Source organism: Lytechinus variegatus, chromosome 3 (genome assembly GCF_018143015.1).
Source record: "Lytechinus variegatus isolate NC3 chromosome 3, Lvar_3.0, whole genome shotgun sequence".
Taxonomy (NCBI): domain Eukaryota; kingdom Metazoa; phylum Echinodermata; class Echinoidea; order Temnopleuroida; family Toxopneustidae; genus Lytechinus; species Lytechinus variegatus.
The window spans coordinates 64,449,652-64,466,238 of record NC_054742.1 but is presented as its reverse complement, the minus strand read 5'-3'; the positions used below and the strand labels follow the sequence as shown (position 1 = coordinate 64,466,238).

At 35.9% G+C, this 16,587-nt stretch overlaps 1 protein-coding gene across 3 annotated transcripts in view; it reads left to right on the top strand.

Annotated features, from left to right (window-relative positions):
* Positions 1-16,587, top strand: part of LOC121411655 (serine/threonine-protein kinase DCLK1-like) — a 32,889-nt gene that overhangs the window by 12,945 nt on the left and 3,357 nt on the right. Inside the window, exons 2-4 of one of the 3 annotated variants that reach the window (XM_041604475.1) lie at positions 849-1,532; positions 12,271-14,372; positions 15,116-15,248. In XM_041604475.1, the coding sequence (XP_041460409.1) occupies positions 947-1,532; positions 12,271-14,372; positions 15,116-15,248 (2,821 nt within the window). In that variant the 5' untranslated portion in view covers positions 849-946. Of the gene's footprint in view, positions 1-848; positions 1,533-2,247; positions 2,874-3,499; positions 4,339-12,270; positions 14,373-15,115; positions 15,249-16,587 lie in introns of those variants that run through there. The other 2 variants (XM_041604476.1, XM_041604477.1) reach the window with 2 other exon arrangements.

Below are 16,587 nucleotides of genomic sequence, written 5' to 3'. Positions count from 1 at the left end.
TTTCAAATCGCCTCGATCATAAGAATCCCTGTTAAATTACAATAACTTTTTTAGGCTAAAAAATAACCATTCATTATTCCTGCATTCACACCGCCCCGAAACATACTCTTCGGGATAAATTCCTGAAGTTAGAAGCATGCGCAGTATGGTCTGATAAGCAGGCAAGGCGCGAGATTCAAAATCACTAGCTCAGCAGCCACCCACGGCGCCCACACTCAAGTACAAGCTGGGTTAAAAGTTCCCGTAAATTGCTTTCACATTGCCAAAATACATGTGATCTTGGAAAAATCCCAGTGAAAGTTCTCGTAATTTTGACAAGTACCTTCTATTTAGGGGGGGGGGGGTTTCAGGGTTTCAGGGAGATTACACGTAATTTGCTTTCACATTGCCAATATTACCTGGTATTTTCTGATCGGGTAAATTTCCCGATCAGAAAATACCTGGAACTGACGAATTTCGAGGCGGTCTGAAACCACCTAATACTGAATTTACCTCTAATTTGGAAAAGATTTATTTCCTCCAATAAGAGAGAGAGAGATACATGTATGGGGAGGAAGTGTTTCCTGAAGTGTTCTGAGTAAGTCATGCATGCATGTACATCTATATTTCTTTTTAATACAAGAGCATGATCTGATTCTGAGCTGAATTATTTCATTATTCATTTTCTGTCTTCAACTTGAGATTTAATTTGCGACAAAAAAAATGAAAAATAAAATGAAATGAATCTGTCACTCACTTCACCCTCATCAATGTACATGTAGTTTCATTCTAAAACATTGAATTGTTGTCTTTTTGCTCCGAGATACACATTTAATCAATTTTTTTGTTTATTTCATATTGTTTTGCAGCTCTACTCCAAGCCTAGAAAAACAAAGCATAATGTAGAGAAGAAGAGTATACTTTGAGATTGATGGCATGACCAAGCCAAGGCAACCCAGGCCTATAAATGGTTGGATGGCATCATCCGGGGCACGACACATTGCTACAGTACCCAATACCAAGTAGTACCGTCCGAGCCAGGAAAAGCAAGAGACGGCCTCCCCATACAGACCCACCGACTGCCATGGCCACCTCACTCAGTCCTCGTTCATTACATAACGACAGAGTCTCGTCCCTTTCGATGCCGACGAACATGCTGTCCCCTCGTAGCATTCAGCCATCGGAGGTGTCCCCGAGGACAATGGCTGCTGCTTCCCAGCAGCTCCATGACCTGACCCGCGAACAGTACCAGGAGAGGAGACGACCTCGTCAGATCATCTTCTACCGCAACGGTGACCGATTCTTCAAGGGGAAGAAGATGTTGATAACGCCGCATCGCTACACTTCGTTTGAAGACCTTCTGAGTGACCTGACGCGGAACATGAAGCTCCCGTATGGCGTAAGACAGATCTTTACGCCAGATGGGACAAAGGTCAGAGACATTGAGGAACTCAAGAACGGAGAGTCCTATGTCTGTGCTTCTTTTGAGAGGTTGAAGAAATTGAAGTATACATCTTCTACAGGACTTCCTGGCTGGAATACAGGGACCCAAAGTAAGTATCACATATTAGTTTGATTGCACTCACATTGACTCAAATATTATCCTGAAAGAAATTGTACAAAAATATGTTTTAATATTTTATTTATGTGGAAAATTACTTTTAAGCTTTCAACTTCTTTTCATTTTAAGGCAAACAGAGCAAATTCTGCTGAGCTGAGGATTTCCCTTCAAACCATAATTCTTATTAAGTTCATAATAATAATGAAATAAAACAGCTGCAATATTTGGGCTTACTTTTTGTGTGTGGTCCCATAAATTAATTTATTAGTGAATCCAAAGGGCATACATTGGGCTGTTAAAAAAGAATGGAGGAATTACATGTAGGGATACCCTATTTATCAACCTCTGTGGGTTGCCCTTATAGTCCTTTGAAATGAAACATTTTTGTTTATTAAACTTTAAAGCCAAATTTAGAATGCTACTGTGTATATAGGGAAATGTCATTGTCATATGTCATGTGCACAGTTAAGTGCAAGTTTCTGTCTGTAATCTTTGTACACACATACTTTCTCTGAAAATGCCCCTGCAACCCCATTTTTATCACAACTTTTATTTCAAATTGAATGACCGAAGGTAGTGTTGTTATGTCAAATATTGAGCATATACATGTAGTTAGAGTTTTCTACCCCCCCCCCCCCCTCCGCTCCTGTAGGATAGGGTTTTTTGTGGAGGCATGAGCCAGAATAAACCACAAAAAATCACAATCACCAAATGAACAATTATCTGTAGATTTAGACACTGCATGTCACAAGCCATTTGCATGGTAACGGTAAACAATATTCTTTAGCTGCCCTGTTGTGAATCCTGTCAGAGCAAATAGAAGAAACCTGTGCTTGGTGTTGCTATCTTAACTGCCCATGGTCAGGAGAGCTGAACAAATAGATTGTTGAATTAAAAGCTCAACTACCAATGTAGGTTATGTAACCCATTTTGATATTCACTTATTGCTGAACAGAAAGTTCCTCGGGCTAAATTACCTCAATTGTATTTTAATGAATACATACTGCAATTGATAAACCCCTTCAGGAAAGTAGGACACACTGGAAAATTTATAGAGAGTAGCCCGTTTTCTGATTTCTTTATATCAAAATTTATATGCCCAATAGGAGACTATGTTATATTTGAAAGCTCAACGCGATATTTTCACAGAAGTTTTATGCAGAGCTCTGTCAAAAAAAGTTACTGATATTTTGTCAGTTGCGGTAGTCAATAATTGGCAGAGTACATGTATATGAATGGATGTACTTTCAATCTATTATTGATGCGCTCTGTTCATTTTGTCTGTTCATCCATGAATATGCACATTCCACGTCATTGCTACTAATGAAAAGCGGTAAGCCATTTTTATTTCTTGTTGACATACATGTATGATCAAGGCTGAATGGACTACATGTAAATGTAAAAATGTACTACCAGATATTTTCATGACTGTGGTCTGGTACTTAGATTATTAAGAAATGGTGAATCCTATAATGAAAGTGAAACTAATAATTTTCTGCATTACCTTAATACTTTTGTATGTATCGTACACATTGCTGATTATATAATAATGCTTTTCAATTTCCTTCCAGATTTATTTTCATTCCTCCTTTTTTATAATGGAGATATTGGCTAACATATGATTGTTTGAAGTTCAAACATCAAAGTTTAAAAACAAATACAACCCATCTCACTGTAGACTTTGACACCCATATCGATTGACATTTACGTACAGTGGAGATGCAGTATTTTTTTAATGTTTGAAGAATGCTCATGAATGAATAAGGTGTATTCACACCTTAATGATCAAGAAAAATACAAATAAATTATGAGAACTTGCTCAGGCCTAAAAATAATGAGATCCTTCTACATAATGAGGCTTTTTTAGTTTACGGTAACTTTGCCGAATGGTATTCAGAACAACCGTGAAAACATTGATTTCTTTTGGATGCCAAATAAGACTACCAAGCCCTTTTACTACATGTATGAGAATTACTAGACAGGCCCATAGCAATAATTCTTTGCATTCACAAAAATTTATATAAAGTTCTTGTACATTTGGCTAATAAATAGGCCTACTTCATAATTTTATTTCTACAATGTATAGCGAGGAATGAGCATTATATTTTACCTTGCCTCCCTGCTTGTGTAAATATTCTCGTAATTTGCTTTCACATTGCAAATATGCTTGTAACTTTGGCAGATACATGAACTTTTACTTTTTCATAATTTTGATGAAAAAGTGCCTATTTTCAAGATACTTTAGTCACATAGGCAAACAATTAAATACTGTATATTGCCTATTGAGGCAGGTGTTGACGTGCCTACCTCAAGATCGGTCCCATGTTACCTCAATGAAACCTGGCTACCTTTAAGGATCTTTGGCTTATCAGGGTAATAATCTTGATAATCACCATGTTTGAAGACTAATCTGAAGTACATGAGTATAATCTTGTTAGGTGTTCTGTATAATGATATGTACATGTATTAAACATGTTTTGGTGGTTCTTAATTAGGAGAAAATAACTTGTGAGAGAAGAAGTTACATGTAGCATTCTCAATTCTGCAAGCCAGGACGATGGAGTAGCATCTCTGACATCTCTCTCATTCTTGCGGATATTTCTGGACTATATAACACTTTTTGGACAGTTTACCAGCATGTACATTGTTTTAAGTTTGGATCAGGATTTTAACATATCATTCATATTGTGAATAAACTTATTAATAGCATCCTGTTCATGTATTTTATGGAATAAACCATCCTTGAATGGGAAGCAGTCCTAGTGTAAACTCATCAGGCAAACATCGTGGACAGGATGGTTTGTATAATTGTATTTCATAACTTTTTTTTAAATTGGTATTTCATTTCCCATTCTAAGTAATACTAAAGTACCCCGGTACTTTTTCCCCTCTTTTACTTATTTCTATATTCACAACACTTTTTGATGAATTTTCAATGAAACCTGTTTGATTTTTCATATTAACAAGCATGCATTTTTTTTTATTCCGTTTGTGTTATCAAACATAATTCAATTCAATTCAATTCAATTTTATTCACATCCATTAAAAGAAAAATATACAGCATACAATATTATATGAACAATAAAAAACAATACATAAACAAATCAATATAATTACAAAATAGAAAAAGTAAGACCAACATGCGGTGGATGTGGGGGATTGGCAAAGGCCAAAGACCTATCGAGGCCAATCCCCCTTGGTTCCGCGCGTTGGTTAAAATAAAACAAATTAATAGCGATTAAATAGTTATAACATCAACATAAACAGGCAAAAGAGAAAAAAAAACATTAAAAACAAACAAACAAAGAAAAAAAACACAAGGCTCCCTTTTATATAAAAACTGACGGTGAATTGGCAAGATATGATTTATATTTCCGTTTAAAAGTCAATAATGAGGGCAAGTTTTAATTTCAGATGGCAAATCATTCCAGATGACAGGTCCTTTGTATCCAATAACAGTTCTAGAAAAATTATATGTATAATTTGGCAGATAAAAGTCATTGATATTTCTTGTTGAATACATATTTATACTACTATTAAGGGTGAAAAAATTATTAAAAATATCAGGTAAAGTTCTTTTAGAATAAGAATACATAAAACAAGCAACAAAATAGCGATGTAAATCATATATGTTCAAAATTGTAAGCTTTCGAAACAATGGGTCTGTATGGGCAAGAATGTTGAATTAGTGATTATTCTTATTGCACGTTTTTGTATTAAAATATTTTTTGTAATAAATAAGATGCGGTGCTTCCCCATATTATATTGCAATAGGTTATATAAGGCAAGATCATTGTATTATATAAATTAGTGAGAATAAAAGGTGGCAATGTGAACTTTAGTCTACTCATAACACCAACAGCACATGACATTTTATATGATATTTCATTAATATGATCTTTCCATGTAAGGTTATTATCAATCTTAACACCAAGAAATTTTAATTTTAATGAAGTTACCTTATTTATTTCTTTGTTATTAATATGTAATTTAATCAAGTCTTCGTTAATTTTCCTGTTTTTTGTTTTAAAATTATATAGTTAGTTTTTTCAAGATTTATCAATAATCTATTGGCAAGAAACCAGGAATGTACTTTTCTTAGTTCAGAATTGATTAAAAAACCTACGTTTGAAGGGTCATTACTGGCAAGAAAAAGGCTTGTATCGTCAGCAAATAAGATGAATGATAAAATATTGCTAACATTTGGCAAGTCATTTACATATAAAAGAAACAATAAGGGTCCTAGTACTGATCCTTGAGGAACACCAAGTAAAATGTCTAAGGAAGAAGAATTAAAATTATCAATATTTACAAACTGTTTCGATTATTTAGGTAATCTGTAATTAATTCTAAAGTAATACCCCTTATACCGTAAAAATACAATTTTTTAATTAAAATACCGTGATCAATACAATCAAAAGCCTTAGAAAGGTCTAAAAATATACCAGTTAAAAATTTCTTCCTTCAAAAGATTGAGCAATTTTTTCAGTAAAATCAATAAGTGCATGGAAAGTACTATAACCTTGCCTAAAACCATATTGTCGACGATATAAAATGTCATTTTGATCAATAAAAGATATCAAATTATTGTAAATTATTTTTTCAAATATTTTGCTAAAAACTGATAAAACTGATATTGGACGATAATTAGTTAAAAGTAATCTGTTTCCTTTTTTAAAAATAGGTATCACCTTGGCAATCTTTAACGAGTCAGGAAAGACGCCCTTCTCAATGGCAAGATTGATAATATTGCACAAAGGTTTAACAATTGCATAGCCTGATTTTGTAAGAACTTTTGGATGAATATTGTCGTATCCTGGACTCTTATTTGGATCTAACTTATCTATGATTGATATAACATCATTAGTAGCAACAGGTTGGATAAATACAGAGGATCTATAATTTCCTTTTAACCACTGTGAAATATTAATATGCGTATCATTTTCAGTTTCTGTACACGTAGTACTGAGTTTATCTTGGACAGTTTGTCCAATACGTACAAAAAATTGTTAAAGGCATTAGCTATGTCGAGTCTGTCTGAAATATTATCCCCATTAACTTCAACTTCTCGTATACTGTTCTGTTTTGTTTCTCTTTTGTTTAAGACATCGTTGACAATTTTCCAAGTTGCTTTCATATCACGCTTAGCGGTGGCGAATTTATTACAATAATAAGTGCGCTTTTCACTTCTTATTTTGCTGTTCACACAATTTCTACAACTTTTGTATTTTTCATTCAGGTCTGGGGAAGGGTTTTTTACAAACTTCTTAAATATCCTATTTTTACGCTTTATCAATAACTTAGTCTCTTTTGATATCCATGGCTTAAATTTCTTACAGTGCTTCAATCTATTGCGAACTGTAATAACAGGAAAACATTCTTCATACAATTGCTTATATATGAGTATGTATCGTGCATACTGTTACATCTTGTATAGAGTTCAAGAATTCCCAGTTAATTGAATCCAGTTTGGTACAAAATAAAGCAATATTTGTTTCACTTAGATCAAGCTTAGTGTAACTATGGGTGTCATTGGTTGGTACATTATCAAATTCAGTGACCATGAAGGGTGTTAAATGATCGCTGAAGTCAGTTGTGATAATTCCAGATTTCACAGCAATATCAGAATTATTATAAAAAATATTATCCAGAGTTGTAGAAGATGTATTTGTAATGCGAGTTGGTTTGCATATCTGTGGAACAAAGGAGTAAGAAATAAATGTATTAAGAAAGTCAAACATAAATGGGTTGTTACTGTTATTTATATCTACGTTAAAATCTCCCATAATAATGCATTCCCTTTTTTCGTTTGAAATTGTATCAAGGTTTTGAACAACTTTCTCTAGAAAATCTTGAAAGTTACTATTTGGTGGACGGTACATAACACCAACTACACATCTTTTATGTTTAGCATATAGTTCAATAAAAATGCATTCCAGACTCTCACAATGAACATCAAGATCTTGTCTCCTTTTAATTTGATATTCTCGTGGATATACAATCCAACTCCACCACCTCGTTTGACCTGGCGACAGTTTGCAACAATTCAAAATTGGGTATGCCAAGTATAACGTCTCGTTGTCCCTTAGCCAAATTTTCTGTCACTCCTACTATGGTCATTGGGTCTTGTATGACATCAACCGTACTTACAAATTCATCGAAGTTAGATTTTAGGCTACGACAATTGAAGTGATATGCCTTAAAAAAGGATCGGTTGTAATGTTTTAAAACATCTTTTTAAATTCGTCTTGTGTATAGTATTCATTCTCAATATGTATCTGCGGACGATAATTTGTTGAAATCATCCTGCTGTCGATTGAATAGACTGGGCAAAAAAAAAAGAATTATAGACTTGAGAAGAGTCAAGTAGAATACAATTCAATAGGGAAAGCAAGGTAATTTTTATTAATCCCCATCCTGTAGACCTATTGTAGGCCTATACCATGCTTGATGTATGATGTCAATCGCCCATCTCATTCCACTTAAGATGGAACTTTTGCAAGTCGGTTCAAACAAGAAAGAATATTTTTATAGAGTACAAACAATGTTATATTTGCCAAAGTGCTTATAAAACTACAAAATCTTTTTGAACTATCCACTTGTATTTTGTGACTTCTCCTACATTTAACACAGAGTCTGCAGCTACTCTTGCGCTACTAAAGTGCTCATTATGTTATAGGATATTCTCAGTGGAAACTTGGCTTGTTTCATTTTATTTTTGTGACAGAAATGGGTGAATTTTGCACAAAGATATTCATTAGGACCATCGATGAAATAAATGTTGCCCATGCATAGTGTGATCTATAGTGCTACCATCAAGCATGCACATTTGAAAAGTGGATTTATTTAATGCTGAAAATGTCAAATGGACATCCAATCTACTTTAAGAAATATGTATGGGGTAGGCAACAAAAATGCTGTCGTCGCTGCACTTGTGCCTGTGAAGGTAATTAAAAAAACAAACTTACCTACAGTACACGTACATATGTATTTTTATCAGTGATTTCTAATACTTAGACTGTGTTCCTTTGTTATTTTGTTTGCTCCTTTTTCTTTTGAGCACTATGAGCATCTCTAATGAGATGGATTTGGTGCATTTTGAATTGCATTCATTATTATCATTATTATTATCGTTATTATCATCATCATTATCATTATTATTGTTATTAGGTGGTCTGTCATTGACAGATCACCTATTAATTTCGTCAGAATTTTATTTTTTATTTTTATTCTTTTTAATGGCAAGGTTTTTGTCGCCAAGTTATCTCGAGTTTGACAAAATCAATTTCATTGATGTTTATACCATACATAGGGTCTCTCATGGAAACGTCAAAATTTGCTTTTCGATGTCATCAGGTCATGATGACGTCATCTAGGCGCCATTTTGTAAAATCACATTATCAATCATATCTCCATTATCAATTATCAAAAATTAATAATATTTACATCACATCAATTTCAGGTCAAGAGTCATCAGGTCATGTCATGATGAAAGGTCACCTGGAGGTCATGCGCGCGTGAGTGCGCGCGCGTCAAAATTTCAAAATGCTCAAAATCACTTTTTGACCAAATGAGAGTACGTTTCAGGTCATTCTAAGCATTTCAAAAATTTGTGCGCGTACAGTATGCGCGTGCGTTTCCGCCCGTAATGCCATAACGCAGTGCAAAAACACCGTTTTTTTTACATCATTGCATTGATAAATAATTGTGAGCAATTTCATACCCAATTAAGCTCTCTATGATCAACAATAACGAAATTAACACCCGTTAAAGTTTGCAGCACGTGTGCGCGCGAGCTCTCACTATAGGCCATATATGGGCAAAAACATGCCTATTGAAAATTCACTGTAGCTCTTTAAATAGTCCGTTGACCCCAATTTTTTTTCATATATCGATAGAGTATGAGTTGTAGATTTGATTTCATGTCACCATCGTCCCTAAATTATCTCGTGACGTCATCAAAATGGCGCCTAAACTAAAAATTTCATTTTTTCAAAAATGATGTCATCAAATTTATGCAAATTTGGTTGTAACTTCTCGAATATAGATCGGTTTTCGCCCAGATTTTGATATGTTGTAGTTTAGAATGTACTCTTTCTCCTTAGTTAACATGAATTTGAGAAACGCATCATTTCGTAAAACAGCGATGAAAAGAGGCATGTCATTTTTCCTCATTTTCCTCAACTAGATTCGACATTCGACTAGTGAGCCATATCTCCATTTTTTCTTGTCGGGTTTCCCTGAGCTTTTAGTATGTTGTAGCTGAGATTCTAAGCTTTCGGAAATGTGCCCTCCATTTTTTGATCAGATGCCGGGATCATGCCCGTATTTCGCTTGCAAAATTGGAATTGTAATTCTCAAATTTGCTTACGTGTAAAGTCTATGGGAAATATGCTAGCTCAATCGGTTAGGCGTCAGACTTGCATCTCATTCAATCATGCAGGCAGGGGTTCGAGTCCGCGGGTGGACATTTTTTTTTTTTTTATCTTGCGCACGATCAATTATAACAATTCTAATAATTAATAGCTAAAATATTGCAAAATAAAACAGATTATAATTACTTTTTTTCGTATTATATCTATCTAATCATATCCGTCCATCCGCTATCTGTTATAAATCTATCTATCCATATATATGTCTATCTGTCTATCTACCTACTCTGTATATGTATCTGTCTATCTATCTCTCTCTCTGTCTAATATAACATATCTATCTGTTTAGATATGTATATCTATCTATCGTTCTATATATCCATCAATCTATCTGCCTGTCTCTATCTATCTTTCTATATGTATGTCTGTCTGGCTATCTATCTATATCAATCTATTTGTCTCTATCTATCTATTTATCTATCTATATGTCTGTCTGTCTATCTATGTTTTATTAATATAACCACCTATCATTTATCTCTCAATCGATCACTTGATCCATCCATCGCTCCATCCATCACTCCATCCATCTATATATATATAATCATCTATCTTGTATGTATCTGTTTGAAGATGTATGTCTGACGATTGTCATCACCACATCAATAATCACATTTAGCAATGGTCAAAACTTATTCTTAGGATGTCTACGATCAAGATTATCAATGATATCTAAATGATTTATTTCATACATCAGCCGACACTGAACAAATCATGACAGACCACCTAATTCGTCCGCATGACGAATTAAATTCTAGTAATTATTATTATTATTGTTATTATTATCATTATTATTCATATTCGGATTGTTTGAGGAAAGACGTCTGAAATTGAAGCCTAATGTCCCCCCCCCTAAAAAAACAACAACTACTGTGATTAGCATACCTCACTCATCAAGTTGTATTTGTGCTTTTAACTTTTCTCATGACCCATTTATTTATGATCAATCAGGGTCTGCACCTGCAGACTACTTTGGATTATGCAATAATTATTATTGCCTTGAAAAAAAAATGTAGCAATTTGCTTTTTCTATCCTTTGCATTAGAATAGCCTTGTGCTTAAATCATTCTGCCTAAAAATATGCAATCAGTTGTGAGGAATTTTTTTTTGTTAGACAGGGTTTAAGATTACAGCCATGCCATCTTAAACCATGGAAATGTTGATTTTAATACACACATGTTGTTTTATCAGTGTTGACAAAGAAAGGGGGTTGAATCAATATTTGATCATTTCCATAAAAGGGCCCAGTGGGATGATAATACATGTACACCTAGAGACGTTTCCAGATTGACATTAGGCTGCATACATGTATTCATATTCAGTCACTGAAATTTTTATATCCAATGTCATTCCTTTCAAAAATTCATAAATGATATAGCACCACTTGTAATCTTGAAGGAAAATACAGACTAATGTCATTTAGTGTGAATCTCCCATCGTGCTTGTTGACTGTTCATGTCCACTACAGCAACTTATGTGTTGTATCGATGGCAACCACTTGTACAAGGACCAGGAATGTGCCATAAGACAAATATGGGCTTGCACCACTTTATTGGCTTTTGTCAACAGCTCTGCAATCCAGCCTCTTGTGTGCAGGAAAGATCCCATGACAACAAAACCAATACCCCCAAAAACAAACACTTGAGCTTTGTTTAATAATTCATATTATTAAGATGTACATGTACTTGAGATTTGGTTTAATTGGTGTCGGATATTGATGTGATTGGGATCGTTTTCTCCTTGAACTCATTTCCTTTGATTTTTGTGGATCGATACTTCTGTAATTCATTCACTTATCCCGGATCATGATTAAGAGATGTATTGGAACAAGAATAGGAGACTACTTTTGACATGTTAGTTTCTCAGACTATAAATTTTTTTTCATATAATTCTGTGAATATGCATTAATTTTGTAACTATGTTGATCAAACGTACAGCGTTTATATTAATCCAAGGCCACCAGAGGCCTTGGCCTTGGATGGTTTGTTTATTGGCTTCAATGCTATTCTCATTGGCGTTGGATGTTGTTGTGACTTGTGACCTTCTTAATTTGTCCGATTGTTGTACTGTAATAAAGAAATGTGACCTGTAGAACAGTGGGCTTACCCTGAAAATATCAAAATTAAAAGGCTGTATTATATATGATGTGATTGCCTTTGATATTAACTAAATTCCAATGAAATCCACTAGACTGTCATTTTCTTCAATGATATCCACTTTTGAATATTTATCTTTAAATTTATTTCCGCTTGGCATTTGTCTCTTACCAATATTCCAATTTTTTTGTCTTCCCATTTGCAGGGAGAGACCCAAAGAGTGATGCACATCTCTACACCCACATACCTGTTGGGTTGTCCTACCCGACTGAAGGAAAGTATGCAGAGATGTACGGAAGGACTACCTTTGGATCTGGTCACACCGGACCAGGCTCCTTTGCCCATCATAGGAATAAAGCTGGAGCAAGTCTTGATGGAGATTCCAAAGCGTTGGGCATCCTTCATTCAGACCGAAGCCCCATCAAGCCAAGAGTGGTCAAGATTGTCAAGACTGGACCCAAGCCCAGGAAGATGGTGTCTCTGCTGATCAACAAACGTAGTGTACAGTCTTATGAACAATTGATCCAGGATGTCTCAGATGCCTTTGGCCTGCCAAAGTACAAGAACAACAGGGTACGGAAGCTGTATACGGTGAAAGGGAAGGAAGTGAAAAGCCTTGTTGATTTTTATAGAGACAAGGAGGGAGTGTTTATTGCATCGCCATCTAGAAGCAGCCTCTCGGAGGATACTTTTCTTGACATTTATGAGGAACTCTTCCCAGACAGTCCATATGCCCAGAATTTCCGTAAGAGGAAAGGTAAAAAGAAAGATGGAGCAAAACATGATAGTGGAATAAGTGATGAGGAAGTCAAGATAGGAAAGAACAAAAGAGACAGAAATAAACTGAAGGACAGTGATTCAAGGTTGAACGATAGCAGGGGGTCAGATTTGACAACCGATGGTTCAAATATTAATCAAAAGGACAGTGATTGGAAGAGGGAGGAGGAATTGGAGAGGAGAAGGAAGGAATTGGAGGAGAGAATGCAGGGAGATATCAAGAAAAAGGAATCTGAGTTACAACAGAGAGAAGAAGAATTAAGATTAAAGGAAGAAGAGTTGAAGAGGAAGGAGCAGGGTGAACGAGAGAGGAAGGACAGAGAACGAGAAGATGAACTGGCAAGAAAAGAGGCAGAATTGAAAGCAAAGGAGGAAGAATTGAAGAGAAGAGAGAAAGAAGAGGGGCAGAAGCTGCAGGAACTCCTAGAAGCTGATGCACAGCGTAAAATAGAGGAAGCCAGGTTGAAAGCACAAGCTCTGGCAGAGAGAGAAGCCAGGGAAGCAGCGGAAAGGAGAGCAGCGGATGAAGCATCAAGGAGAGAGGAAGCAGAGAGAAACGCAAGGCTTGAGATTGAGAAAAGGAAAAGAGATGAAGAAGATCTCAAAAGGAAAGAAGAAGCAGAGAGGAGAGGAAGACTTGAAGCAGAAATAAATGTCAAAGAAAAAGAAGCAAGGAGAGCATCAGCAGAGAGGAGGGCACGCGAGGAAGCGGAGAGGAGGATCCAACAAGAACAAAGGCTCAAGGAGAAAGAAGAGGCAGAACGAGAAGCAAGAGAGGCAGAGAGGTTGGCTAGGGAGGAAGCACAAAGCAGGGCACTCTCAGAGAAACAAGCAAGGGATGAAGCTGAGAGGAAAGCAGAAGAAGCGCTTCGATACAAAGAGGGACAAGAAGAAGAACGGAGGAAACGAGAAGAAGCAGAGCGACTTGCACAGCTTGAGGCTGACCTGAGGAAGGAAGTCGAAAGACGTGCAGAGGAGGATTCCAACCAGAAGGATTCTCCTTCCCCTGACTCTCAAACCGATGGCAATGATAACATTGTCTACAAACAAGATGAAAGTAACACTCCTACTCCAGAAACACCTGAAGAAAGATTCATCCACCAGCCTAGAACTCTTGTCAAGAAGTCTGATATCTTGGTGAAGTATGATATCGGGGCTAAGATTGGTGATGGAAACTTTGCAGATGTCCATGAAGCCACCAAGAAGGAGACAGGGGATGTGTTTGCCCTGAAGGTCATCGAGAAGGCAAAGGTTAAGAACAAAGAACACATGGTGGAGAATGAGATTGCTATTATGAAGCATGTTCGTCATCCCAACATCGTAAGGCTGTACGAGGAGTACGAGACTCGGGGCCATATCTACCTTGTGATGGAGTACGTAACCGGAGGTGATCTCTTTGATGCTATCACAGAGAGTGTCAAGTTCACAGAAAGGGATGCTGCTCTGATGGTGACTGACCTGGCCAAGGCTCTCAAGTACCTTCATGACCTGAATGTTGTCCATCGTGATCTGAAGCCTGAGAACTTGCTGGTAAGTCCAAGGAAGATATATCATGATCAGAGGCTCGTTTCATAAAGAGTTGATTGTAACTTTTCTATTATGGCAACTACTATGCTAACAGGGTTAAGCAGCTAATCACTACTATGGAAGTTACAATAACAGCAAATTTACGAAAACTGTCAGTCTTTATGAAACTAGCCCCTGGAGTCTATTGCATAGAACCTACTGTAATAGTAAGTTTACAGTTACTCTTCATGGAATACTAGCTTTTGATTTGCTATGGAGCAATATGCCAATACAAATCCAGTATTCAATGAAGAAATCATTTGATTGCAAATTACTCTTGTAGTAATTTTTTATATGGTTCTTTTCAAGTCCTGGAGTATGTTTGTCAAGAGTCTTAGAGTATGTTTGTTTTACATTTATGCAATTGTGCAAGTCATAATGGAGTAGCGTTCCTCTGAAGAGCAATAATAGTTTCATCAATCAGGATGGCATTATTTAAATTCTTTTGTGATTCATCCACCTTGACTGACATAAATGCAATTTGTATTGTTTGTACTGTGATCTGTTTAATGAATAGGCCTATGTATGCTGACATTGAAAGAAATGGAATAATTGAATTTCAGAACCATTTCCTTCGTACATTTTCTTCAATTAGTGTCTCGTACAAAATATGATCTGTTTATGATAGTGTACATGTACAGTATTTGTTGACTGTGAGTGTAGCTGTAACTACATGTGTAATCTCATTCTGAATCATTTGTGTTTAGGTGAACAAATCCGAGTCCGGGGAGATAACCCTGAAGCTTGCTGACTTTGGTCTTGCGATGGAAGTGAAGGCACCCATCTATACTGTGTGTGGTACACCCACCTATGTAGCACCTGAGATCCTGGGAGAGACAGGTATTAGAAGATATGCTTGTTGCATGTTGAACCCATGAAACTTGCTCAGTGACAATTGCTTCCATGGATTCATCTGTACACAGAGATTCCAACCCTCCCGATTCCATCTTAAGGCTCCCACAAAATGGCCCCCTCTCTCAAATTCACTATCACCAACTTGAAATTGTGCCCCAAAAATGTATGTGAACATACTTGGTATTATTTAATTTTTTTACATTTCAACTACACTGCACTGCAAAACAATGCTCAGATTGCACCAGAGAGCATCTGCATGTACATGTAGCAATCCAGAGCTATCAGGTCCTGACTTAGAATCCAAGCAACATGGTTGGATGTCAGTTGAAAATCCTCTATTATTTCCAAAAGTTGGCAACTCTGCTATACATTGAGCTGTAGATCAATTACAACACTATCTCTCTTTCTTATTCAGACATTATTTTGAACCGGAAGACCTGTCTCAACCCCAATACTAGCCCTTTGTCTTCAGAAAAATTGATGCAGGGATGGTTGTTGCAGGAACATATCGTCAGTGATTTAACGAACTGGCTCAAACCTAATTTTCGGTCATATTTTCGAAATTTCTTTATATTGAATATTCTGAAAGCCTGTGATTCACTCTATTGATTTGCCAAATTTCAGATAAAAATTTGTATTATTTAAAGAATAAGAGCATATTTAATTTTCAAACGAACCGGCTCAAACCCCTCCTTTAATTTTTACAAACTGGCTTAAACCATTCTTTGTGTACTATACAGTCTATGTTATGGCGCATGAAGGTCAAAGGCCCGACCTAGATGCTGTGTGTATGTGGTTTGTGCCGATAAAAAATCATGTACATGGCATGAATGATTGTATGAACTGCCTCGAACCCCCTGTTTTCGGAAAATTAGTAGCTTCTGAAATGCATACATGCGCTTCATTGCAAATATTGAAAGAATGAATACAAATTTCAAACAAAATAATGTATGCTTTAAATTGGTATAAATATTTGTCTTGTTTCTTTCAAAACGTGGAGTTATGAGCATCTGAAAAACATCCAAACCTTGAACGCGATTTTCTCGAAATCATGTTTTGGAAAACCATCCAAAGTTTGAGCCAGTTCGTAAAATCACTGACGATATGTCGGGCCAGTATATGTATGTTTAATACAAAAGACATATTTAAAAGTAATGGTTCACTTTAAGATTTGTAAAATTGGCTTTCAAAAATCTTGATTTTTCTCATTTACCACATAAAGCTGTTATTTGTTGTGTGTACGTTTGTGTATATCTTTCAGGATTCATTAATGCTGACTGTCCTTCCTCTCACTCTCTCTGTGCATCTTTCTGTTTGTCTCTCT